At 32.5% G+C, this 27,976-nt stretch overlaps 5 protein-coding genes across 15 annotated transcripts; 2 read left to right on the forward strand and 3 right to left on the reverse strand.

Moving 5' to 3' along the window:
- Positions 1–349: 349 nt before the first annotated feature.
- On the reverse strand, positions 350–14,783 carry Myo81F (unconventional myosin 81F). 2 transcript variants are annotated; one of them, XM_015933024.3, is made up of 11 exons: positions 14,045–14,766; positions 12,896–13,149; positions 12,645–12,707; positions 11,451–12,533; positions 11,016–11,381; positions 9,970–10,883; positions 9,875–9,898; positions 4,197–5,751; positions 1,704–4,124; positions 1,524–1,631; positions 350–1,443 (listed from the first exon to the last, which is right to left on the reverse strand). In XM_015933024.3, exons 2-11 carry the CDS (start codon positions 12,998–13,000, stop codon positions 982–984), a joined length of 7,101 nt encoding a protein of 2,366 aa, XP_015788510.1. In that variant the 5' UTR covers positions 13,001–13,149; positions 14,045–14,766; the 3' UTR covers positions 350–981. The 2 variants fall into 2 exon arrangements, with proteins under 2 accessions (XP_015788510.1, XP_015788511.1); XM_015933025.3 differs by lacking the exon at positions 9,875–9,898 and having other exon boundaries at positions 14,045–14,783.
- Positions 14,784–14,843: 60 nt separating this feature from the next.
- On the forward strand, positions 14,844–16,182 carry Ogg1 (8-oxoguanine DNA glycosylase). 2 transcript variants are annotated; one of them, XM_015933027.3, is made up of 3 exons: positions 14,844–15,572; positions 15,637–15,786; positions 15,870–16,182. In XM_015933027.3, the coding sequence occupies exons 1-3, from the start codon at positions 14,930–14,932 to the stop codon at positions 16,058–16,060; spliced, it is 984 nt and encodes a 327-aa protein (XP_015788513.1). In that variant the 5' UTR covers positions 14,844–14,929; the 3' UTR covers positions 16,061–16,182. The 2 variants fall into 2 exon arrangements, with proteins under 2 accessions (XP_015788513.1, XP_025017346.1); XM_025161578.2 differs by having other exon boundaries at positions 15,873–16,182.
- A 262-nt stretch (positions 16,183–16,444) lies between these two features.
- On the forward strand, positions 16,445–19,150 carry IntS9 (integrator complex subunit 9). Its single transcript, XM_015933026.3, has 6 exons — positions 16,445–16,586; positions 16,700–16,799; positions 16,868–17,059; positions 17,126–17,188; positions 17,261–18,850; positions 18,923–19,150. The coding sequence occupies exons 2-6, from the start codon at positions 16,791–16,793 to the stop codon at positions 19,040–19,042; spliced, it is 1,974 nt and encodes a 657-aa protein (XP_015788512.2). The 5' UTR covers positions 16,445–16,586; positions 16,700–16,790; the 3' UTR covers positions 19,043–19,150.
- A 205-nt stretch (positions 19,151–19,355) lies between these two features.
- Lipt2 (Lipoyl(octanoyl) transferase 2) lies at positions 19,356–20,681 on the reverse strand. Its single transcript, XM_015933028.3, has one exon. The coding sequence runs from the start codon at positions 20,344–20,346 to the stop codon at positions 19,633–19,635; it is 714 nt and encodes a 237-aa protein (XP_015788514.1). The 5' UTR covers positions 20,347–20,681; the 3' UTR covers positions 19,356–19,632.
- Positions 20,682–21,948: 1,267 nt separating this feature from the next.
- Positions 21,949–27,844, reverse strand: LOC107365629 (high affinity cationic amino acid transporter 1). 9 transcript variants are annotated; one of them, XM_015933169.3, is made up of 11 exons: positions 27,446–27,844; positions 26,257–26,395; positions 25,579–25,974; positions 25,232–25,480; positions 24,925–25,080; positions 24,139–24,865; positions 23,878–23,997; positions 23,378–23,589; positions 23,123–23,289; positions 22,801–22,909; positions 21,949–22,583 (listed from the first exon to the last, which is right to left on the reverse strand). In XM_015933169.3, the coding sequence occupies exons 3-11, from the start codon at positions 25,688–25,690 to the stop codon at positions 22,471–22,473; spliced, it is 1,965 nt and encodes a 654-aa protein (XP_015788655.1). In that variant the 5' UTR covers positions 25,691–25,974; positions 26,257–26,395; positions 27,446–27,844; the 3' UTR covers positions 21,949–22,470. The 9 variants fall into 9 exon arrangements, with proteins under 9 accessions (XP_015788655.1, XP_089122007.1, XP_089122008.1 ...); XM_089265881.1 differs by having other exon boundaries at positions 26,257–26,512; positions 27,446–27,674; XM_089265882.1 differs by having other exon boundaries at positions 26,257–26,512; positions 26,841–27,635.
- Positions 27,845–27,976: the final 132 nt, after the last annotated feature.

Below are 27,976 nucleotides of genomic sequence, written 5' to 3' on the forward strand. Positions count from 1 at the left end.
AGTGGAAATATTAAGGAAATGCCAAAAGCTTCGGTTCATGTTTACATCAGAATAGTTCGAAAGAATACTTAATTTATCGATTCTTACATTAGATTTATTGCCAGCGTTCAGTTAAATAATGGGTTGATGTTGTCACCAATGATAAAATAACACGAACAAAACAAAAGGTAAATTTGAACATTGGTTATTAGGAATAACTTATTACATTCTGTTCGGCGAAGCGGTTGCAGAGCTAAACTAGACTTTTGTCATGCGTCTAACACAACTCAATTCTGATTGATCAGTAGCAACATCGCCTAATTTGAAAAATACATTTTTACCCATTTTCAAATAAATAGAGACAATTGAATACATTTTGCTAATATTTATTTATTAATCATCATTTACAAATGTCTTACATACATTCAGCATCTTGTATATTACATATTTTAATGTATGGAGCGAATTAAAATGTGAAAAGCTGGCTTAATTGAGAAATCAATCTACAGTATAAAATTTTGAATGCAAGATAGCACCATTGATGTAAAATAGACAATAATCAAGAGTTGAGCATAACAAGTTTTACTGTATCCAGGAATAACAAAATCGTTGAGGTCAATAATCATTTACAATTGTAAGTAAACGATAATTGTAAAAGCGTTGTCCGTTTTCACATAATAAAATGAATCGATTAACACAAAATTGAATAAATTTTTTTGAGAATCTATGTTTTAAAGTTTGCACCACGCTATCGATAGTTCACTAGTGTATGAAATAAATTAGAAAATCATTTAGAAATTTAAATTGACAGCTGAGAAATTATCGATTAAAATTGAAACCTTATTTTCAAATAAAAAAAGGATGGTAACAATGTTGAAAAGTTAACATGATGTGACAAAAAAGGGAAGTCTGATGATAATGGAAAGAGATATTGATTTGATTTGATTTGGTATATTTTGTTTCCAAGACTTATATAAAAAAATTGCGGCAACGATTATTTCTTTAAACTTGTTCAGCCTCTGTCATTATAACAGGAGGTGGCTTATAAAGTATGCTTAATGGTCGAGATCGACGATGAGTGGGTTGAAATTGTTGAGGATGATTATGAGCATGATGATTATGCTGATGGATCATATTTGAGCCTTGAACTTGCATTTGCATTTGCATCTGCAATTGATGTTGATGTTGTTGTTGTTGTTGCTGCTGCTGTTGGTGATGTTGTTGTTGTTGTTGCAACTGGTGAGAAGAGTAAATGTAATTGTTTTGATTATGGTTAGCATATAAACTTTGCTGTTCGATGACTTGTTGCCTCTGTTGTAGAGATGGACGAGGTGGAGGTAAGGGTGGACCACATTTCTGTGTTTTTGGAGCCAAATCAAATTCAACTGACTTTCTTCGACCAACGCCTCGCTCTTTGGCAATCACACTTGTATAATCACGAATTAATTGAGCTATTTGTAGAGCCTAAGAATCAAAGAAAAAGATTAATTTTTGTAATTATTTAATTTGAATTATAACGAAGAAGGAAATTCAAGTAAACTCACCTGTTGAGTCAAGAAGATGTACTTTTTGCCCATTGCGACAATCATTAAGCTATTGTTTGATGGTGTGTAATCAACCATATGCAGATAATCACAACTTGCGAGCACATTCTGTGGAAAGAAAGGAAGAAAACATTTTAAAATCAGATTGTTCAAATGATTAAATCAAATTACTAATCATACCCTAGTTTTCAGTTCAAGAAGATGCATTCCAGTTTGGTCAATAGCCAACCAAAGACTTCTAGGCCATGATGAAGTGTATGTTTGAGTGACTTCAAATAGAGTTGCTCGATGAAGTGGCCAAGACTGAATTAGATTAAAGAAAGATTGTTTAGCAGTTTCGGCATCCATTCCTTTCATTGTTTGATGCTGGGTTACAACAGCTTCTGGAGAAATTTGTAATAGAAGGCGAGATGGAAGACAACGTGGAATGTTTTGTCGATAATCTGTCAGAGCATCATCAAAATCGCCCAATTCCAATTGAGCTTTAAGAGCACATAACATTATAGCTTCTTGTTCAGTAATTGGGAAACGATCGTGTCTAATATTATGGACAACTTGATGGAAGAGAAGTTCCTTTTCGACAGGATCCTTAAGATCAATATAGGAATCAAGGAAAAGATGTTTTTTGAAGACAAAAAAGTGTTGAGCTTTACGAGTAACCATTTTACTCTGCTCTTCATGCCAGCGTTCCCAAAACGCCAAAGCGTCACCAACTTTTTCTTCAGGCTGTAAAGCTTGTTCACTGGTTCCACCAAGACTTTGATAGAGAGCATAACCTGGACAACGAGATCGAAGACCTATTTTTATTTGTATTTGCTCAATAACTTCGGATATGGTTGCACAAGCATCAAATTCAACTGCTTGAAATTGACCATCAAGGAAATGTATCCTGGCATAAATACGTCGACAAGCAATGGTACTTATTATTTCAGATCGAGAAGGAGTTACTTTTCTACCTCTCGTTTCCAAAGTACCCTGAAGATTTTTCAATGAAAATTGAGCAAATTGTCCTTCCTCTGTAACTTCATCCAATGAGCATTTCCTGAGATGAGCATGAAGATAACCCAATATGCGTCGATCAGTGGGATAAGTTACACTACAAGCAAGAGCCATCAATTGCCAATGTCTAATATTGACTTTGCTGTTTGGATCTGGATGATCTGTAGTTTGTTTAATGAGTTGAAGGAAAAATTCATTCTTAAAAATATCAGATGAATCTTTACGAGTACATCGATCAATTATACTTTGGGCCAGTCGAATGTGATCCTTCTCTTTGACTCTTGGCCACTCATTTTCATCTGTTTGACTAGAATCATCTTCCTGAGGACGATTAGCTGATAAATCTTGAGCAAGAGCTAGACCAGTGTAGGCAAGGATGGCATTAAAGTTGTTGATTGATGTTGATTCCAAATCAGGATCAGAGATAACAAGGATACTATTTTGAATAGTTGATTTAGAGTAGGCCCAAAACGAATGAGGAAAATTTTTGAAGCATTCAGATTCAAATTCAGCACCATATTCCAGTTTCATTTTGTCCATTCTAGCCTTATTAAATTTACGCAATGTATTGCGAACAAAGCCAAGATTACCTTCAGGAGGTTTACGAAGAATACCCGATTCAATCAGGACTTTGCGACAATTCATCACCTCTTGATGATATTTCATTCGATCTTCAAGGGACATTTTCAAGAGTCGACGAGCTGGAATGTGAGTTGCATTGGTGCTATTGTTGATTTGATTTTTAGTTTCCACTATTTGACGATTATTATTCACAAAATTACCCCCTTTACGTAACCAACTACTTAAAGAGGGGCAATAACTGGTAACAAGAGCAGCAATCTCATCCTTTTGTTTTGTTTCAAATGTAAAAAACTTGTGAGTATCTGATAATTTTGAAGATAACTGGAATGTGATGAAGTTATCTTGACCTTGATAAACGCTCATTGATTCAATGTTTGAGTATAGGTAAGCTTTCATTATTGCCTTTTCAGCTGGATTAACCAACAAAATTCCTTGGCTGTTTACTCCAAGTAAAATATTATGACCATAAGAGAGGTAACCTTTATAAGATACTTGGAATAATGTTGTACCATACAATGGATATTGCATTACTACAGATAAGTACCAAACTTTAGCAATGAGATCAGGTTTTCCTTTACCATAACGCTGATGACTTTCGAGTATTTTCATTGACCATTCCTTGTTGCTTCGATTGGGACACGCTTTACGTACCCTTGCGCAAAGATAATTATCAATATCTTCATACTTTTCAATAGGTTGGCGATCTTGAAAATCACCAAGCGATATTTGAGCTTGAAGACCAGCTAACTGTAATGCGATTCGTTCTGAGACGGGAAATTCGTCCTTTTTAACTACACTATGAACTGCCTGAGCATACAACAAATTGACTTCAACTGGATCATGAGGAATCTCTCGACTGTTGCGAATTAAACGTTTCTTGAAAACAAATCGATAATCGCTTTTAAATGCATTAGAAGAACTTTTTCCAATACTTCCATATTTGGTGCCATAGATTGAATTTTTTTGATTTGATTCCCATTGGGACAAAATATCAGCAATATAATCAAAGCTTCGGATAACCTGAGGAAAAATAAAAACAAATGTAACAGTTAAAAAGATTTATTCATCCAAATTCATTTTCCTTTTACCAACCTTTTCATAATCAGGAGTTTGCTCATAAATGGCCCAACCATCAAGGTTTTTAAGACCAATTTTTCCTGCTAAATGCATCATTGCATCGGAAGCTGTATAACATGGATGAATATCGATAGCTTTAACTCGACCATCAAGAAAATGAAAACGGCAAACAAGAGAAGATAAACTTTTAACTGCATTAATCTCAAGACTGGAAGGCGGCATTCGTCTGGAAGTTTGAACAGAACTTTTTGGATGAAGATTATCCAAGCAAAATTGGGCATAACAAGAGATAGCAGCATCTTTACGTAAATTTTTTCGCAGAAAACTTTGCAAATATTTTGTGAAAACCTTTCCTGGTTGAAAAGCAGCACTGGTTAAACCAAGAAGTACCCAAGCCTTAAGAGTTTCCTCTCGAGAAGGATTATTAGTAGATTGGCGAATGAGTTGAACAAATATCTCATCTCGAAGCTCTTCTCTTTCAATGCCTTTAACTACAATAGATTGGATCAACCTGACCTCTGATTCACTCTTTAAATCTTGTGAAAGGTATTTGTGAAGCTCTTTAAATAAGGTACAGGCTAAAATTGCATTCTCTGGATCATGCATGTGAATATGGCTTGTTGGTATGGTATTCATTGGATTCCATACCAACATGTCTTGCTTTGTTAATACTTCAACATCATCTCCAGCCTTTTTACGTCGAGTAAGTGTCCTCATCACTGAGGAACCATACGTTGAATCACGTGTATGAGTGTTGAAGTATTTTGTGGCAAACTCTAGAATATCAAAAGCTCGATTGTTAACATTATCTTCTTCTTCAATATCAATTGACCCTCGATTTCGATCAACTGATTTCAATTGTTGTTGTTGCTGTTCTTCTTGTAATTGTATCATTAGTCGATCAACCCGCTGTTTACGCCTTTCTTCCATATTTGATTGTTGATCACTTGTTTCAGAGATAGATTGTTGTTGTTGGAATTGATGTTGATAATTTCCTTGTGACTGCTGTAAGCCAGGACTCATGTTTGGACAACCATTTATCTTTCGCATTGATTCCTTTGGATAACCTAAAGGTATTCCATTGGGTAAAGGTGCATAAATTTGTTGATCATCAATCGATTGACTTTTTTCCTCAGGCACTCCATTAGCCAAAAGCGGTTCAACCTCTTGAGTTGGCTTTGAATTTGATGGTTGTTGATCACAATGATAAACGGGTATTGGCGGGGGAGGTGGTGGTATTGGTGGTGGTGGTGGTAAATCGCATCCTTTATCAATCTTGAGTTTATCAATTTCTGTGATCTGAGCTTCAGCAGTTTCAATTAATTTGTCAAATTGCCTATTTATTTCATCGGCGCTTGGTTTACCATCTTTTTCCGTTAATTCAGTCAAGAATACAAACATTTTATCCAAGTCAACATAATTTGATTCAGATCCGTTTGAGCTTAAATTTCCACTTGATATTGACTTTATTGACGATTCAACAATTGATTGATCAGTACAAGAATTTCTATTAAGTAAGCCACTTCGTTCCATCATTTGAGTTATTTTTTCAATCTCATTTTGTGCCAATCTAAATGTGAAATGAAATAGCAAAAGTAGAGATTAATTGAATTGTTCAAAAATAGAAATCAAAAATGGTCAAAACATGAAATAACAACAACATGCTGAGTAAAATAATCCAAAGCATTGAATTTGAATCAACAACCAATGAATATTACTAATATATTGTAATACAAACATCAAATTAGATATCATAGATTCCAATCAATATAATCAGATTGAGTAAATTCCTAAACCAATTTCAAGATTGATTAATTGTCTACAGTTTCCGTAAGCTTTTATCCGAGTAAAACAAAACTGAATATCTAATGAAAATATTCCTATTAATCAATGAAAACCTTTCAGATGAAAACTGAAAGTTAATAAACAAGTTTACCTGACAATTAGCTCGTACTAATCAATTTTACTCAACAACAACTTTATAATAATGTATAATATTAACAATTATTCTGATAAGGTGAAAAAGTAATGAAGATAAAAATATGCGCAAACAAAATCACAATTACAATCACTTGATTATCTATTTAATCATTCAATCAAGTTATCTTTAATAGAATAGATATTTAATAATATTCTGATATTACTAACAATTAATAAATTGTTCAAAGTAAAAAGACTTAATTGTAATAATATGCTTTTCATTTTGTTCATTTCATTGTTTGCGCCATTGTTTATGCTTTTATGCTTGTAAAAACGTTAAAAGGCATAAAAACAATGGCGAGTAAAGAAAAAGCATAACTTAAACAAACAGAATTATTTCCATTGTTTTAGTTATGTTTAATTTTTCCATCATTCAATAACAATCAAATCAACTAATTAACTAATTTATTTTCTCGAAAATATCAAGATATTAACTTCCCTTTTAATCTGTTCATCTGATAATAGTGAAAACCAGTAAATTGCAGCGTAATTAAGTTAACAACAACAATCACAACCAAAAAAGATAAACCAAACATTCTCATCTCTATCAATCTTTTCAATCTAATACAGTAAATCAAATTAACTTCGGTGAAATTAATGAGTGAGATGGGTGAGTTAATTGATCAATGAGAGAGTCAATGTCCCTGGATCTGATTTATAGATTAAAAACAGTTTATAAATTGTGATTGTCGCCCGAAATCTCATCACAGCAACAAGTCTTTCAAATCTACTTTTCAGCTCAAAAGTGCCAATCAATTCAACTATTCAAATTTACCAATTATCACAATCCAAGTTATTAACTAATCGTCTTAATTTGTTCTTCACTCATTAATTCAGTCTATTCCTTCCAAATTATCAAATTATCTTCAAACTCTTCAATCTTTTCACACCATTTTCAACACTAGTGTGATACAATAAAGCGCTACAATATGAAAGCTTCAACAGTTTTTGTAAATCTCTTGATTTTCATCACAATCCTTTTGATGACCATCCAATCAATGTCCTGTAAACCAGCACCAACCAAAATCGAGATCGGTGGAAACAAATATACAATCGATGGAGATAGATTGGTTTGGCGTAATCAAATGTGTGATTATCTATGCAATCATGGTGATGGCGGAGACTTATGTAAATGTGATTTCATGCCTTTTCACCCAGAAATATCTGAATAATCAACCAACTTACATTTTTTTACTCATTGCTATTCATTGTTCAATCCTTTAAAAGTAATAGTAATAATATCTGTCAATAAATTAATTGATGACACTACTGTAATTATAACGCTATCATCATAATTTATCAAAATTTACTTTACTGTTTTTTTTCATCCCAAAAATTGACAATAACTGTGATAACATTTAAATAAAATCATAACTTTTCATCAAAATTGTACTCCTTTCACTTTGTTCACTTCAATTGTTGATCAATCGGTTACTAGGTAAAACGATATAACAAAAAATTACCTTTTTTGGTTTTTTATGAATTTCATTGATAATCAGAGAGGGTAACAATTTTGCATATAATTATCGGTAAATTTCTAGATTATTCCTGAATCACTGACAAATCACCGATTTCAGAATAATCCAACCATTAATTAGCATATATTTTGAATAGGCGTTGATTAGAAAGACTTTAATCCTTAATATCAAGTAAAATAATAATTGTCTAATCATTTGCAATATTTTCCTTGAAACTGAATTTATTAACTGATTTTTTGCTAAAATTTTGCTTCAGTTAACCAATCAAAACTAATAAACGAGCTTATTTTCTGATTAAAATAAATCGCCCACCAATTAGTAATGATTAGCTGAATATGCAACCATTACGATCATCTTCTCAATCCATGATTCTTCTTGTGGTAGCAATAAAATCTTGTCCAATGTTCAACTCATTGTGATAGCATTTTGGCTTTCAACCAAATGTGAGCCCCAAAGCAGGACCATTATGAACTGAGATTGATTATCAAACAATACAAATCAAATGGTATATTGTCATAATGAATGAAGACCCACATTCATGATTTTACTGATTTGCTATTTCGATAGTGAATCTTGTAAATTTCGTGCTATCTAGAAATTCATTGAATTGTTTATTTTAACACGATTTTTTCATGAAAATTAGGAACCATTAAATGTCTGACTAATGACTGATATATCAATGACTAGTGTTTTGGTTTATCTCAAACCCAATTTTTACTATTGAAGCCAACAGTAGAAATAGCGAAAGATTTCATTAAATGATTGCTGCAAGTGTTTTCCTGGGATAACTTAAAATCAAAGCTAAAATCGCAAAATAACAGCCAATTCGTAAATTAAATAAATTACTTTGATAGATAATTAGCTGAACTGATTGAAAACAAAAGCTGAGTTGAAAAACAATTCATTAACTTTCATGGCAAGTTTGTTGAAACTTGTGAGTGAATAAACTTGTGAGGAAAGGATAAGGTTATACAATACTCAAAAAGAGAAGTAAAAATTATCAGTAAATGATAGGTAAGTGTTGATGAATGAAAAATATTTGGTAAACATGAACTCAGAAGGATTTCCATGAGAAAATGTAATTTTTCAATTGATTGAAATACATTTTTGATGAGTTATTTAAAGCAAGTCGCAAAAATATTGAAAGTTGAATTGAAAACAGGATTGAACACAAAAATATTACCAAATTGAAATATCTTGTGCCTTAATAGGATAAGTGTTATTGTAATATCAATTATGATATTAATTGTGATGAAAGATACAACATGCTTTTAATAGCCATGAACATGGTAAATAATAAGGAGGAAATGGCGCAATCAATATCAGCTTTAATTAATCAAGAGTGATCAACGGAAGCTTAGGTTAAGATTAATGGTAAAGCTTATTATTGATCAAAGGGATGCAAGATTATAATCAACCTTCAGAATCATGTTGATAATATCGTATTGATTCGTTTAGTGTTTGATTGTTTTTACCCTGAACGAGCAGTTTTAACCAGTTCTTGCTCCAAGAAACTTGTTAACTTGTTATAAACAGATAGCAACTCATCATTATAATAATAATAAAAACATGATTTAATTTGAACAATGGCAAGCTTTTCAGCCCATTTTTAAGTCTATTCATGTTCAAGACATTTGATTGATTTTTCAAGGTAAGAAAAGCCAAACCTGCGAGTAAGAAAAGGTTATAAAAGGTTCCAAAAAATTAACAAACAACATCAAAATATATTTGATATTACTTAAGGATAATCAATAGTACTGAAGCAATATTGTTACTAACTTCTGCATAACATTACAGATTTTGTTGATTAGGCAACGGATTGAGTTGGATTAGGCAAAATAATCAAATAAGGTAAAAGTGAATCTGTAGAGATTGTTGAGTGAAATTATTGATTCCGGATTCTGTTCAATTTTTCCTGGATAACCTAAATTACTGTTTATTAACTTAGGTGATCGGAAGTTTTGCACTAAATATGGTTGTTTACCAATCGCTATTTTACAGTAAATTATCCAAACATTGAGTAGAGTATAATTTACTCTCGCAACTTCATCTTAATAGATGAACATTGAAAGGAATTGATTGGTTGATTAAAATCATAAAAAGAATAAACAAAGACCTGGTCATTAAATTGACCAAGCTATAGAGAAGGAGAAAAGTCAAGCAATATTGAACTCTTATACTTTCATGATTATCTGATTTCATCGACACAACTTATCAAATAAAATGCACTCTTACCCATATCGTTCCTCCAATAATTTGCTGCATTTATTGAGATAAATGCAAAAAGTGAAAAATTAGCAAAAAAATAAACATTTAAAGTTGGTACTTACAATAAAGATTCATCTAAATCAGCCTTTTGAGTCAGTTGTTTATCATCGTTGGTTTCATTTGTTTGATCTATTCCATTTGAGTAATCATCTTGATTAGATTCGTCGTTTTCATTATTTTCTTTGAGGAGTTTCTTTTGCTCAAATAGTTTCTTTTCTTGCTCTTCAATCTCTTTCTCTCTCATATCTTCTTCTACCCTTTTCATTTGTCTCAAAGCAGAAGCAACTTCACGATCAAACATTCCTCTGACATATGATTGAATGGTGATGGCAGCTCGTTTTTTCCTCATGAACGCCAAGAATGTACGATGTCCACGGAAATAACGTTGAATGGTAATTGCTGAATCCCTCATGAGATTATATTGTTTACTTTCTCTATATCTTTTCCAGCAGGCTTGAATTTTAACAATCATTTCATTGAGAATGAAGGTTCGCTGCTCCTCTAACAGCTCATATACTGAAGCTTTCAGAAAAATACGAGTAATTCCAATTTGCCATTCATTCTCAGGTAAATTTAAACCTTTTAATATTTCAACACAGGCTTTAGATTTTTCTCCATTAAATTTGAGTTTCTTCAGGATACACTTATACCGGGTAACAAAATCTTCAAAAGTAAAATGAATTGGATAACCTTCACGTCTTATCCTTATAACGTCTAACATTCCAAGATATTGAAGTTGAGTTAAAACTTGTTCATTATCATAACAACTGGCCGATTTTTTCATATTTGGTTTTATACATCGGACATACCAAGGATTAGTTGAGTGAAGAAGATCAACTAAAGCAGTTAGCTGTAAACGAAATGCATCGGCAACAGTGGGACGACCTTTAGTGATAGTTGCAGTTTGTTGACTACTAGGCCTAGTTAAAGTTGATCCACTTGATCCTATTCTTGAGGTTGTTATACCAATTAAATCCTGCATTCAAAAAAAAGGGAAATTCGTTGTAATATTGTAATATTTATGTTTGTAATTGATGTTATTAAGGTTGAAATTAAAACAAAAAGCAAATCTTTCATCCAGTCTTTAATAATAAAGAAATATAATTACCTGAAATTGGACCAAATCTTTAATGAAAACATTTTTTGATTCAGCCATAAGCACAAAAAGCTGATCTTGCTGAGCATCTTTGTTTTTATCCAAAAACCCACCAACTTTATAAATAACTTGACCAGCATAGTGTTTAATCCCAAATTGTAAATCCCAATCTCGACGATCCTCGCCTCGTGCATAACAAGGGTGAGATTCAAATTCATTGTGCAATTTATTAACATAACTGGTATCACTTCCTTTAGGAATACGACATTCTTCAGTTAATAAACGGAATATACATTTCGGTGGTTTCTCGAGTAATTCCAGGCAAGGAGTATTATCAGTGAAATTTATGTGAGAAAAATTGATTCCTTCTTGGCGATACTGAAAACACACAAAAAGATAAAAATCAAATAAATATTTATTAGAATAAAAAAGAAAACAAAAAATTACCATTTCTTGTTCCAAAGCAAAAATGTAATGATTGAAGAAACGATGAAGCTTTTCATTGGCATAATTGATACACAATTGCTCAAAACTATTGGTGGCAAAATTTTCAAAGCCAAAAATATCGAGCACACCAAGGAACCGAGTTTGACTATCTTTTCCAGGAGATGTACAAGTATTAATATAATTGACAATCCAAGAGAAGGTTCTTGAATAGAGTGCTTTAGCCATGGCATGTCGATTTTCCCGGGCTTCATGAATCTTGAAAGGTATTTCGGTTACAACACCACGAACATTGATTTGACGTTGAAGTGTTGCTTGAGTTAGACGGACAGCATCCAAGCCAAGGAGAGTGGCAACAGTTGCCAAAATTTCCTCGTCATCTTGCTTCAATTTACATCTTTCACCATCTTGGTAATCTTCAAAAACAATGTTACCCAGCCAAAGGATTGCACTTAGAACCGAAAATATACCGTCACACATCTCGGTTGGCATGTTTAAAACGGACATGGCTAAGCGTAATGATTCAAAAGCTGCATTATCATCGACACCATCAATCCGATAACAACCACTTTGACTTAGATAAGCATAATTTTCCGCTTTTTCGACTAGAAATTGGTTGCGAATATCAGCATTATTTGCAGCTGCAGTTACCAATTGGTAGAAGACGTGATAATTTCTTTCTCCTTTTGATTGGAAATTTAATCTCGACTGTTCCAATAAATAATCTTGAATGATACAGCCTTTAATTTGGCATCGTCGATCAAAACAGACTTGAATAAATTTTCCAAACCGACTAGAGTTGTCATTGCGAACAGTCTTGGCATTACCAAAGGCTTCCAAAATTGTGTTTGCCTCAAGTATTTGATGTTCCATCCATGTAGATGAATTAGATGTTACAGTACAAAGATATTGCAGGATAAATTTGGTTGATTCAGTTTTACCAGCTCCCGATTCACCACTGATTACACAAGCTTGATCAATATTGTCCGTTTGTAGACTACTGTAAGCTGCCTCTGCAATGGCAAATATATGAGGCTCTTGGGTTGACATTTTTTGTCCTTGTCCATTGTAAAGGAAAACCCAATCCTAGTGAAGAGAGAAAAAAAATCGAAATACTTTTAGTGTAAATAATCAATCTTGGATATGAAATTTGATAGTTGAGGAAATAAAATAATGATATAAATTTGATAGACTTACAGTCTCATAAATAGGCAGTTCTTTATAAGGATTTACAGCAACTAAGATGGTTCCAGTATAAGTCTAGAAGATTTGTAAGTAAATAAAAAAGGAAATATGAGAATTAAGTAAATATTATACAATAATATTTCATATTTGATAATATCATGACAAAATCTGGAAGAAATGAATGTCATTTTCGAAACTTGAAAATGATTCACTTAATAGATTTGAATTTTTCAAAATTCATCTGAAATTAAAAGTTTACTTACGTAGATTCGATCCTTTTCATATCTAACTCGAAGATTTGTATTGATCCCATGCTCATCGATGTTGGACAGAGCAGTTAAATCTTGAACACCATCCATAGCAGACATTTTTCAATGAAGATTAAATCAAATTGCAAGTTCACCAAATCACATTTTATTATTAAAGTTTCAAGATTTTATCTTAAATTTGTTGAAATTTGTATTTAGATCCTTCCTTTCCGGTTCATAATCTGAGTAAATCAAAGCACCAAAACAAACTGGCAAAAAAAGAGATGAAAGATGGATTACAATTTAGTTTCAAAACACTGAAAAGCAGGTTATGATTGGTAGGAGTTGCATCTTCAATTTGAAAATAGTGTTGCAAAGATGTTAAGCAATTGGAAATGGTATAAGTTTGGTGGATTACATTTAATTTTCTTGAAAAACATTTCACTCCCAAAAACCCGATTTCAATTGTAGATATTAATGACAGTCAAGTTGCGTCAAATCAGTAAACTGATAAGCAAATTAGTCTATTAAAAAGTTTTCTGATGACAGCAAAAGTCGAAATTCATGATTGAACCAAACTCGTAAAATTTCAACTTAACTTTGACAACGCAAGAGCAGATATCATGTGCTGTTTAGTTTTCAGGCTCATTCAGAATAATATGGAATAGGATAAACAGGGTTGGGCAGGTGGAAAAGGAAACTCTTTAGTTGCTCGTTTATGTATTAGATTAAAGATTGGCACCCATTTCCTAGAAACTTTTCAACATTCACACACTTTGACTATTTGACGAGAAATTTATTATAGAGTCAACTTTAAATTGAATATTGAAATGGAATCAGCAAGCATGATTAGAAAAGATATTTGGTTACTTCGAGTTTTACAATTGAATTGAGTTAACATGAAACTGACTTGATGATTTCTTTATTTGGACTTCATTTTAAGTAAAATGGCTCAAAAAGAAACAAGCATTTGAGTAAATAACCAAAATAATTGACCTAAAAATACATTTGACACTTACAGCTAACAGGACTTTTGGACTATAAGTCACACCCATATTCACCTCATGCCAAAGCTACTGGTTAAAGTAGACTAGAGTTGACATTAATTGATTAACACAGGAATCAAATGATCAATGATGGCAAGAAATGGTCAACTTTACTTACCTCAAGACAATTAAAATGGCAGAAAATTGATTCACGTTTCACAAATCAATTGATATATCAATTATGGCACAAAAATAAATGGAAAGCTTGTCAGCAGATAAACACAACAAAAAAAAGTCAAGCTGGAAGCATTAAAGTATCTCGAAGAAGTTTGCTTGTTTAAAAGATACAAATTGTTAATTGTATCCCAATGTCCATAGATAATTCCATTTATTTATTAGCACTGACTTGATAATCCAAAGTGATGACAGTTTGTTAAAAAGAGTTCGAGCAAAACAAAAGGTAAACTGTACATTACATTTATTGATCGGCGAAGCGGTTACATAGCTTTAGCTTTAAACCAGATTGTCATGCGTCTTACTCGATTCAATCGAATCTGATTGATCAGAGTTCGACTCGCCCAAACTTGGACTTGTTAATATAAATAAAACACAAGAGTTGTAAAATTAATTAAACTGAATCAAAAAAACAGTAACACAATTGATCATTTTAAAGACCATCACAGCTGCAAGAAAACATAACAAGTAAAAAAGCGGTTTTTTCTTTAAAATGGGATAAATAAGATTCAAAATAAGTTTTTAAACTTTCTCGATGTTTGAAGATGATTGATTGCGAGATTAGTCGACTACACAAGTATTCAGTAATTCATTTTGATAATTTCATTTAAATAGATGTTTCATTTCCTAATAATAATAATTTATTTTAATTAGGAAGAAACTGTTAAAAGATTGCTTTACTTGGGAAAAGCTTTCAAACCAGCCCGCCAGTTTCAAATATTCATCTTGATCATATGTTTTGCTTTGATTTTGTCATGTTTTGATTTTTATTTTTGAATTTATTTCCATTTTTTGTTTGTTCATATAATATTTATTCATCATTTTTTTAATGGAAGGTTTCATCAATGTATCACCCAATGAATTGAACTTATCACTGACACTTGTTTGTGGCCAGTGCTTCAGATGGAAGAGACGTAAACAAGACGATAATGTCTGGTTCGGGGTAATTCTTGATAAAGTATTTGAATTGAACCAAAAAATTCTGAAAACTGGCTCTAAACCAGAAAGTCGCATTCATTGGAAATTACTAAATCCTAGTTTTGCTGGTGGTTCCAAAACTAAACGCCGTAAGCTGTCTTCAAATGATGTTACAGACTTATTGAGTGATTATTTCCAGTTAAAAGTGCCATTGGTCGATTATTACTCCAAATGGTCTAGCATCGATGATAATTTTAGCTCAAAAGGATCTCAACTGCCAGGTATTAGGATATTACGACAAGATCCAGTTGAAAATTTGTTTTCTTTCATCTGTTCTTCCAATAACAATATTCCGCGGATCTCAATGATGGTTGAAGCTTTGTGTTCTACTTATGGCCAGCAATTATTTGAAGATTCCGAATATGGTCCTATTTATGGATTCCCGACAATTAATGCTCTTGCTGTTGATGCTGTGGAAAGTAAACTAAGGTCTCTCAATTTTGGGTATAGAGCAAAGTTCATAAGTCAGACCGCTAAATCAATAGTGTCGTATAGTAAGATTTATAAAAATTTAGTTTCATAATTTTATACTAATTATTCCTAATTTCTGTTTTATAGATAAAAGCGAGCCATCTAAATGGTTGTATGATTTAAGAAATGAAAGCTATGAAGATGCTCATAGTAAACTGATGACTCTTCCTGGCGTTGGTGCTAAAGTCGCAGACTGTGTCTGTCTCATGTCTTTGGATAAACATGATGCCATTCCTGGTAAGCTCAATTTTATTGATTTTAATCTTAATTGGCGCATTCTAAGTTATGATCGTTAATTTCGTTTTTTTTTATTTCTATAGTAGATACTCATGTTTGGAAGATCGCAATCAATGATTATATGCCCCATATGAAGAAAAACAAGACAATGACAGATAAAGCTTACAAAGAAGTTGGAAATTTTTTTCGTTCTCATTTTGGACCTTATTCTGGATGGGCTCACTCAGTTTTGTTTACTGCTGATTTGAGTAAATTCAAAAAGCTCATAAAATAAAAGTCATCTCACCTATCAGAGTTTCATCTATTACTCTCATTTTCGTTATTATGTATTTAGATATTCTGAATGTTTAATGAAGAAAGTCTTTCGAACTGAGTTCAATTCTTTATGTTTCTAAACATCTTGTGTATTTTATTCATTGAGATTCATCTTACAAATCGTATGCAAGCATTGTCTGGATATTTTAAGTTTTGGAAAATCGTTTAATTTAGTTTTTAAATTTCTTGTTTTCAATTTCAATGGAACCAATTGATGGACGATTTGTATTTTTTCACATGTTGAACAAATCTTAAATAGCGAGCCAGAATCGCATCACTATAGTAACAGAGATGCTTAGTTCTAATTGGCTCAACTCATTTGCTTGTTTTTGATTTTTCTTGGTGCAATAAATCATCAAGAATCTTTATTCTAATTAGGTTCATTTAAACAAAAATTTCTCTTTTGAAATGCTGGCAATTATTTAATTATTGTGAATATTTATAACTTCATCAAAATCACGCTATGTTTTAGTATAGTACTATTGGTAAGTTGACTTCTTATCGAGTTGTTTCTCTGTGTACATAAGCCGGTTAAACTTGACAAAAATCATTATTTTGTTGCTTTTTAATTTCATCTTTGAATCATCTCTTTCTTTAGGTTGGTTTTTCTATCCCTGTTGATTTTCTTTTGCCGTTCAAACCAATAAATACATTATCTTAGCTTCTGGAAGTACTTTGAGTAACGAAACATGAAACTGGTATGCTTTGTTTATGTCTATACCTTACACTTTAATTTGACAATTTTATTCTACTTTCTTAACTCTAGATAAGCTTAAGTGACAATGTAAATAAACCATGTAATCTGGTCCAGTTTAAGGATACCTTGATGATGTTTGACTGCGGATTAGATGCCCTGTCAACATTAGGATTTATCCCATTACCTTTAGTTACTAGCAATCATTTCTCTTCTCTACCAAATTGGACCGCTAGTAACAATCAAGATACACAACTAGAATCTGTAAGACAAAATGAATTGCTAATTTTTAATCAATAACTTTCAAATTGTATTTGCTTTTAATTTCAGGAACTAAAAGAATGTGATGGCAAAGTATTTGTCGATAGTGCACCGGAGTTTTGTTGTCCTGAGGTAAAGTAGTTCTGTCCAGAATATCTTTTTTCATTTTGTCTTGCATTATATTAATTTTTTTTTCTTTCCCAGTTCTCGACTATTAACTTCAAACATGTCGATGTTATATTCGTATCTAATTATCTTTGCATGTTGGGGTTGCCTTACATAACTGAAAGAACCGATTTTGAAGGTGTTGTGTATGCTACCGAACCTACGATTCAAATAGGTCGTCAGTTTATGGAAGAAATAATATATCACATCGAGAGAACACCCAAAATAAAACTTGCATCAAAGTGGAAAGATAAATCTGTTTACCAAAATCTTCCTCTGCCGGTTAATTTATCTTCCTTACCACCTCATTTATGGAGACAAATATTTACCAGCAAAGAATTAAATAGTAGTTTCTCTAAAGTCAAAGTGATTGGCTATGGTGAGAAAATCGACATTTTTGGTGCCTTTCAGATCAGTGCTCATTCATCTGGCTATTGCATAGGGTCATGCAATTGGCTTATTGAGACAGCTCACGAAAAAATTGTTTACCTTTCAAGCACCTCAACATTAACTACACATCCAAAACCAATTGATTATGGACCGTTCAGGAAAGCTGATGTTATGATAATTACCAACCTCACTCAAACTCCAATTTGTAATCCTGACAATATGTTAGCTGAGCTTTGTTCTCGTGTTACAGCAGCCTTAGCCAGTGGAGGAAATGTTTTGATTCCCTGCTACCCATCTGGAGTAATCTATGATCTATTTGAATGTCTCATTCCTCATCTTGACAATTCTGGGTTTAGTACCACACCAGTTTACTTTGTATCACCTGTTGCAGATCAATCTCTTGCCTATTCTAATATTCTCGCTGAGTGGCTTACAACTAATAAACAAACCAGAGTGTATCTTCCAGAAGAACCTTTTGGACACTCTTATTTAGTACGATCTGGTCGTCTTAAACACTATCAAGGAATACACGTTGAAGCTTTCAGTAATGATTATAAAAGTCCTTGCGTAGTGTTCACTGGTCATCCATCACTTAGATTCGGGGATGTAGTTCATTTTATTGAATTATGGAAATCATCTCCAAATAATCTAATAGTTTTCACTGAACCAGATTTCCCTTACAAGGATGCCTTGGCGCCTTATCAGCCTGTTGCAATGAAAGCCATTCACTGTCCGATAGACACTTCACTAAATTTCTTTCAAGTGAATAAACTCATCAGGGAAGTCAAACCCAGTAACGTTGTTATTTCAGAAAAATACACTTCACCTCCTCCAATGTTTGATCTTAAAACAGATCTTATTGTCGATCCTGGTCCAGGTTCGGAACTAATTACTTATAAACGTAATGAGACGATTAGAATCAAATTGAATCGCAAATACGAAAGAGCTGCTATTGATAGCGAATTAGCCTCAAGTTTGGTTCCTGTGGAATTAAAATCTGGTGTTTCAGTGGCAACGGTTACAGGAACATTAATCGCAAAGGATAATAAATGCAAGTTGGAAACATTAACAGCAAACGAAATTAATGAAATTCGACGGAATAAACAAGGACAGGCAATCCCACCTCAATTTTATACTTATGGCACTCTTAATTTACCCATGTTCATGCAGTTACTCGGTAAAGCTGGTATTTACGATGCTACGATTGAGCAAACACCTAACGGTTGCATTGTCCACCTTGTAAGTATCACTTTGATATTGTTTTATTATTAATTTGAATTTTTTCTCATATCTTTCTTTTTTATTTTACAGAGAAGCGAAGATGCATTTGTAACAATAGACGATTCCTTGACTCACATTGTCTGTGATGCTAACGATTCACTAAGAATTTTACTTAAAGATTTAGTTTATCAATGTTTGAAAAAGATTTAACCAAATAACAGGGTGATCTTTTTTAGAATGTGTAAAATTAATAGTGTATCTATACATCTACATCTTCATCTACATTTATCTATACATATATATATTATTAATATATAATCAATTTGTTTATTTTAAAAGTTAATTTTCACGCGAACCAATAAGGTGAAATGTCCATTAAAGACGCGTTTTGAAGAAATAATGAAACATTTACCAAAAAGAAATCTTTCTCACTCTTCATTTTGATTTGTTTTGAAAATTGGCAAAAAAGAAAGAAAAATTGTTAATTATTTCAATTAAGAGACAAAATAATATCGGAAACATGTAATTTTACAGAATTTGTTTTTTATTCAATGAATTTTGCTGTGATATTCGGAGGAGCCATGATCTTTGGTTATAAATTGTAAAGTTGAACATTATAGCAATTTTCCGGATTTCAAATAAAATGGCTAAGAGTAAATTTGACGGATAGAAATGACCTCTGAAGAATTATTGCACACTGGTCAAAATAACTTAACAATCGATGAATGATAGTTTGTATAATTATGTATTATAAAGTCGTAACAAGTGTTATATTTTAAATGGCGACTAGAATTTACTATTTAATCTGTTTTAATATCACAGTCAAATAATTGAGCAAAAGAATCTAGAAACAAAGGAATTGTCTTGTCGATTGAAAAATCTTGACCAATTTCTTTGGATATAGAAGTGACTTCTTTGCCTTGAATACCGCAAGGTATAATATGATCGAACCAGGATAAATCATTATTGCAATTAAGACATGTTCCGTGAGTTGTTACATGCCGTTTGCCATGAACCCCAATGGCAGCAATTTTTCGTTCATCTTGAACCCAAACACCGGGGTATTCTGAAATTGTTGATACTTTTTGATTTTTTGGTAAAACCTTCTTAACTGTTTGTATTAAAGTTTCCTCTAAACGATGCACATAACATTTAATTGACTTGTTGTTAAAGAAACATCCTAAGTAGAGAACAGGATAAATGGTTAACTGACCGTATCCATGAAAGGTTATTAAACCTCCTCGATCTGTTGAAACAAAATCAGCTCCGAGTGACTTTAGTGAATTGATTAGCTGCATATCATAAGGAGCTCGTCTAACTCCAGTAGTATAAACAGGCTCATGTTCAACCAAGAGTAGTTTATTCTCATAGTGATTAACCTCTAATGGCAACGATGACGGTGATTCTTGGTTCAATTGTTTAATCAATTTGTCCCTGGCAAGACATTGAGCCTTATAGGCAGCAGCATAATTCAACCTTCCCAAATTAATCACTTGAACAACAGGCTTGGACATATTTCTCTTTCACCATAATTGAATTAATTCAATTTAATAAAAGATTGAGAGTATTTACTTCAAAAGAAAAAATAACAATTAATAAACAATTGAGAAACACAAACAGATTTCATAGCCGTATGAAAAAAATACAAGTACCATGTGACAATCATATGGTAATTTCACTCCACCAACACATTTCGATACATTATCAGAATGAAGGAAAAGCTGAGATTTAAACATGAAATAATTAGCAAAAAACATCATTCAATACCACTAGCAATTGAAAAAATCATTCCATGGTTAATTAAACCAATGAATAGCAATCAAGTAATGAAGCTGTAAAGCATATCTAAACTTCAAGATTCTTATTGACTGCTTTTTCCACCAGAACTTTGTTAATGATCCTGTTTAACACAGGTTCTTAATGGGAAATGATGCATTGAGGTTCTGACTTTGTGAAGACACTTGACCTCGGAGGATTACGACCCTCAGGTGACTGATCCCATCCCAATCAATTAATTTAAGTTACTCCCTTTAGCTAATTAGAGGTGTAAGATAATTGAAAAAAGATGCCACTAAAAGCTTCGATGTTGCTCAGATAACTCGTCAGGGATCGTGTTTTAGATTGAGCTAACGAGTTGATTATCAGAAAAAAAGTTGACTTACAATGAATTGTTAATCCTGACGCTACAAAAAATAAAGTAATTCTTGAAATCACGAACAAAGTGGAACAAAAATGAGAACAGTTTCGATAATTAGCTTGATTTTATCAGAAGCGAAATGAAGATTTGTTAATATTTGAATTGTATATTAGCAAAAATAGCACAATTTATCTGATAGTAATTGTTATCCAAATTAAACCGTTCAGTGAAGTACCAAAATGGTTTTAGTTTCGAGTACTTTTTTGATTTGGTTATTTTGATGCTGACTTGATCATGTGATTAGAAACTTTGTTTTGTTCCCGTTCTTCTGTTCTTAACTGCGATTTTTTCATTACTGAACAATGGAACAAAACAAAGAGCAATTGTTCCAAGTCCTGAAAACATGAACAAATATTAGGTTAAAACCTGCCTAATGAACAATTCAACTCATTTAAAATTCTCGGTCTCTTGGACATTAGTCTATTGTAATCAATGTCTGTTTTGAATAATTGTTTCATAGTAATGGGTAAACCTTGGAACAGAGTTTCAAATCCACCCTCACGTGGATTTCCTGTGTGTTCAATTTAATTGTTTTCTTTATTATTCAACATAATTAGACAGCATTATTAAACATTGGTGAAGCATGATCCTGAAAGGTATGCGATTTAAAACTTCATTACTTGCATTAGATCTAGATTATATCTTAAATGACGTTGAAACAGAAGGATAATCTTCATGGAATCGGATAAAATTTTGTTTCTAGTATTTTATGGCTTAATTATTTGATCTTCAATCTCTTATAATGGTGAAATTGAACTAATAAAATGATGTTTCCAGCCTATGATAACTTCAGAGACTTCAATGATTATATCAAATGTATTTACATATCTTTTGTACATTTCATCTTGAGATAACCAGTTGCAAAATTAACCTTTTAATAACATTCACGATCTATTTAGGACAAATTGAGTTCCAATAATCGATATGTCAAAATCATTTAATGAAATATTTGATCAGATGTATGTTATGTAAACAAGCAAGAATAATTTTCTGTTGAAATCATTGGATTGTCAACAAGTTAATTCATGATTACAGTAATCATTACGGACAACATTTTTAAAATGGTCAAAAATAAAAAAAGCAAATAAATGAAAAAGTGAGCTTAAAAAATAATACATTTGTTTCGATTACATGATCGGTTGATCAGTCAATTAGATTGGGTATCATTAAAAAGGTATACGAATGCACAACATATTCTGATTGTATGATATTCAGATTCAAAATTAGATTCTCACAGAAAAGATTGTCATCTTCTTGGAATAGTTGATTCTTAAATTTTTGATTGTAATGATGGCGATTTAAGATGATTAAGAAGTAAAAAACATCACAACATAATTTTTTGATGACTTTTCATTTGATCCATTCAAAAAGTCAACAGCAAGTCATCAAAGTCAAGGTACACGACGTGATACAATCAGATTTGTTTTGATCAATTTTCAGCTCAGCTCAATGTTGGTTCTTTTGATTTGTAAGAAACTGGAGCAATTTGAAATGAATCATTAATTTTCCGTTCTTTGCTATTCCGAATCCCATAGAAAAGGTAAATTGATAATCCTGTTGATAGAAATAAAAATTAAATTAACACAATTTAAATCAACGGCGTCCTCATTAACTGGCTCATTAACACTTATTAAATTCCAGAATACAAATGGATGCAAAATCAATGGATTATCATCAATGTTAACCTTAATGGTAGTTAAATTTAGACAATTAATATACTGGTTTTGAATGTGTTACAAGGAATGAGGAGAAAAATTTCCAAGAAACTAACCTATGAGCAACCAAACCGCGAAACGAATCCAGGTTATGAATGTAAGCTTCATCATGAGATAGATGTTTATGAATATTGAAATTATCGGAATAAATGGAACCCAAGGTACCTGTGAAAAGACAAAAAAAGCTCAATGTGAAACAATAAATCTTGAATTTCTGTCACCATTATTTTGAGATTAACATAAATGGTATCAGCATTATGAAGGTTAGTACATAAATTGTAAATTGTAACAGTGTCATTCGTCTTTTTGCTTTCATTCGTCCTTTTCCACCTGAGACGTTTCTTCGGGGATTTTTTTTATTTTATATTTCTTTTTTACCTGAAATGAGATGCTGGCGTTGGCCTGAGGTTGTCGGTAGAGAGCAATAACCAGGCTAATCAAGTACGCCAATGATGCACCAACTACAATCAGCGATATTTTATCTAATTGACTTAGATTCTTTTCAAGAGTGACGAGTAATAAATCCAATAGAGTTATGTTTCCACCTGAAAGTACAGAAGATGAAAAAAATTAATTATTAGGGAAATACAGATCATTTTACTCGTAAAGGAGTAACTGTTAATTTATACTAACATATGATGGTGATTAAAAATTTAGATATAAGTGATGTTTCACGATTAGGTAAGGTGATCTCTGCTGAATTGAAGACTCTCATTCTGAATTTATTGATGACTGGTAAGAAACCAGGATTGTTTGTTAATGGAGTTGGCGATTCCGGCCCAGAATCTGATTCGGGACTAATTGCTCTTTCACTATCATCACATGGTTCCTTTTCAACGTCGTATCTGTAAGGTAAGTTAAAAATATAAAAATGTTAGACTTGGTTAATGATCATTATAGAAGGTGATTAATAAATGTGACTCCTGTTATTAAACAGTAGAAATTATAATTACAAAAACAAACACGGAAGAGAAAAACAAATAAACAAAAACATGGAATGGATGAAACAATCGCAAAGCTTAAAACTAGCAAAAATGAAAAAATAGAAAGGTAAATAATCGATTGGGAAATTTACAAAAAAATTGGTTAATTGATAGGTGATTACATGTACAGTAGTTAGCTGGTTAACTCACAAATCGAATTGACTTGTTGATTGGGTTAGTGGCTCGCATTCAGAAGCAATAAGAGAATCACTTTTACTTGAGAAACGGCGGTTAAAATGTGATTTCATCGATACGATTGAAGGTTCGTATCTGCATGTTAGTTGGGTAATCAAATTTGGACATTGTTAGTTAGAAAGGCCCGATATTAATGGTGATGAGAGAGAAAAGATAATTAATTGTTAGTAGAGAGGAGGGAATTGTTTTCAGACTTGATAGTTCGTTTGGTTTTACCTGAGAATCAAAATTGAAACTGAAACTAAAGTATAAGCAAGAAGAGTTCCAATAGACATCATGTCGGCTAGTTCCCCGACATTGAAAAACACTGCCATAAGACCAGCAAATAGTCCTGTAGTGAGAGTAGCAACCAGTGGACTTTGAGTTCGAGGATGAATATGAGCAAAGAAACGGAAAATAAGTCCATCAGATGCCATTGAGTAAAGAACTCGAGGCATTGGAAACATGGCACCAAGTAGACTGGCAGAGAGTCCAGCAAGAACACCAATGGTGATGAACCATCGAGCAAATGAAAGACCAGCTATTTCAAAAGCCAAAGGCAGAGGAGCGTCATCGGTCAGCAAATAATAGGGACAAATTAATGTCTGTATTGCCGAGACACCGAAATAAGCCAAGAATGAAACTAACAATGAGAGGACAATGGCTATTGGAATCGATTTTTGAGGATTATTGGCTTCTTCTCCGGTTGTCGCAATAACGTCAAACCCAACAAAACTGAAAAAACAGGTGGACGCTCCACTCATCATTCCTGAAAAACCAAAGGGAAAGAAACCACCGGTTCCAGCGGATTTTGGAAGATTGTCTTTGCCTGGCTCAAGAGCCCAATTGTTAAAGTCAATTTTAAATGATCCACAGATGACAACAAAAGTCACAATGGAAAGGTTAATGGTGGTGAATATTCCATTGAATCTTGTTGATTCTTTCACTCCAGCAGCAAGCATAACTGATAAAAAAGAGCAAAAATCACCAATAAATGATGTAAAATGTGATTCAACAACTTACTGGATAGCCCAATTGTCAAGACAAAAGCAAACAGATCGGGATATTCCGACATATGTGGCACATCCATTGGCATCCATTTTCTAAAATGAGAGGACATTGTTTTGTTGAACAACACATCCAAATAATTACTATAACCTCGGGCAACTGTTGCAGCTCCTGAAAAATGATATAAAAATCAAAATAGAGAAATGCATGGAATCGAAAAATGTTTGCTTGTAGTATCCACATAGACGAATGAGTGAAACGATAAATAAATTGTAAACGGTCTTATGCAAATAGAACGAGAGATTGAATTGAAATGTCTTACCAATTACATACTCAAGAAGCATATTCCAACCAATGACGAATGCAATAAACTCTCCAACAGTAACATAACTGTAAATATAAGCGGAGCCAGCTTTTGGGACTCTAGCTCCAAACTCGGCGTAACAAAAACCAGCAAGTACCGAGGCAATGGCAGCAAAGAGGAATGAAAAAACAACCGCTGGACCAGCAGTATTACCTGCAACATTACCAGATATAACGTACATGCCAAGCCCTAGAGTACTTCCAATTCCTATGAAGATTAGATGAAAAAGTCAAGTTGTGTTGAAGAAACCAAAAGTTTAAAAAATAACAAAACAAAATATTGCAATAAACGTAAAGTAAACTTACCAAGAGCCGTTAAATCAAAAGTGGTCAAACATCGATTTAAAGCACTCGAAGAGGGACTAGTGTCAATTTTTTTGCGTCTCACAAGAGCTTTACCAAAAGATTTTAAATTCATTTTAGTTGAATAACAAAGCAGACGAATAAAAGATGATTCAAAAGTTAACTCTTTGTTTCTTTAGTTACTAATGTTGCTGTTGATTTTGATGGTGGTGTTACTGGTTGCAATCGTGCAACTATGGCTGAAGCTTCTGGTCGAAACGATGTAATCACTGGAAACGTTGAACAATCAAAGAAGAGCTGGAAACAACAGAATCAACAAATGGCCCTTTTGTCTCAAGGTAGGTTAGTATACAAGAAATACAAAATTGTGAAGCTCATCAGGAAAGAGAAGAGGTTTGACTGAAAAGAGAAGAAATACAAAATGAAAAAGGGAGCTTCAAAAAGATGATGATGATAATGATGATGATGATGATGGTGGTGGTGGTAAATAGAAATGTGAGTGAGATTGAGAAAGGGAGGGATGTGAAGAACGTTAATTTAACAAAAATGAGTAGTTATAATGATCATCAGAGAAAGGAGAAACATAATAACAATAATTATACTGGATAGACTCACACAGAGGTAAATAAAAAATTGGTTGAAAGAGCAACATAGGTTGACTAAATTTGATAATACACTTACGTTTAGTAAATCGAAGATGATTAAGGCTACGTTATTGTTCAAATATCACCATTACCATCATCATTGTTATCATCACCATGTATTTAATCAACATAATCACCAATATTACAAGAAACGTCTTAAAGGAGTCTTGGTGTGTCTGTTGTATTCAACACTGGCGTGTTATTAGTTAACAGATTCATTATCTTGCAAAGTTAAAGTGTATTATTCCATATTTTATAAGGTAAATTGACAGGGAAAGAGAGACACATGAATACTATAATTAAGATAGTTATTAACCAACTATTTGTACAATCAATGTAATCAACAACGAAGGTCAGTCTAAAAAAATACAATCAACTTGTTGTATCTATTTGGATTCCCTTTCTTTTACTGTTACTCAGTTTACCAGTGTTTCCCTCTTAAATATAAACACTGCTTAATTTTGAAATTACTTCAATTTGATTTTTGTAATTCATGTTTAGTTATACACGAGCGAGACAGAGGATAAACATGGAGATGATTTTGGGTGTATTTGGTGTTAAAGCTGGAAAGAGGACAACAACCGGATAGATTCATCATTGTCAACATGATCATTTTCTTACCATATGGAAGCAGTTAACACAATGAAAATCACTTATAAAACCATGGGAAACTTGAGTTGATTATTTTGGTTTGAAGTTTTATTTCAGATTATCCAATTTGATTATTTTTAGGAAAATATCTGGATTTAACTAGACAAGTTGATTGGTTTGATATCTTGACAGGACACATTTAACTAAACATTTTGACTGTTTCAATATCCACTCAAAGTCAATTCAAATGAGCATAAATTCAGATGAATAAATATACCATGTATACATCATCATATTGTTTACTTGTTAGAGTTTCTCTTCAAATTATGGCTTCAATTAAATTAATCTTTTTTTCTAGGTACAATTAGATGTAGTAATTAAAAGCATTTCGCCTGATTACAAAAAGACTCTAGGCCTTTAGGCTAAGGTAAATTTTGATTGTTTCAATGTAATTATGAACAATATGGTGTCATTTGACGATTCTTGGGCTCTCCCAGACTTTTGTCTGTTTCAGATCAAATATTAATTATAATAACAATAATGAAAGAGTTGGTTAAGAGCTAACAATTAGAAAGGTAATAATAAATGAAAAACGATTAAGAAAACTCTAGGAAATATAAAAATGATAAGCTTACATCAAAACATCAACACAGTAGATTAACCGTCCAATGTAACGAGGATAACACCATCAGACTTTAATGACTTTGAACGAACATCAACGGAATTTTGAATTTGACCAATTTTTAGGTTAATGGATATAATAAAGACAAGGAAGTCTGATTTTCTTTGTTACATGGGCTCAATATTGGCCAGGAGAAGCAAAGAGAATTGAAAACAACACAGAATTGAGTTGGAGTAAATGGAGACACATTTCTCAATGGAAAGCAAATTTTACTGGAAATCCTTTTGACAGCAAATGAGTGATGATCTTTGGTAATAATGATGGTAATTTAGCATATCTTTCATTAAGCAACAGATTGGTTTCATTGTAATGAAAAATTACATGCATTACCTCATTTCATGATTTCATCTCTCACCACAGGTAATCAATCAGGTTTGTATTCATACTCGCTGTTGTGCACTTTTCAACAAATTTTATCATGTTATAAAATCAAGCAACATTTTGACGCATTTAAAACCTGAATTAGGTGATTACAAAACAACAA

This window comes from Tetranychus urticae, chromosome 1 (assembly GCF_039701765.1).
Source record: "Tetranychus urticae isolate SD_2017Ah chromosome 1, NJAU_TeUrti_SD_1.0, whole genome shotgun sequence".
Classification (NCBI taxonomy): Eukaryota; Metazoa; Arthropoda; class Arachnida; order Trombidiformes; family Tetranychidae; genus Tetranychus; species Tetranychus urticae.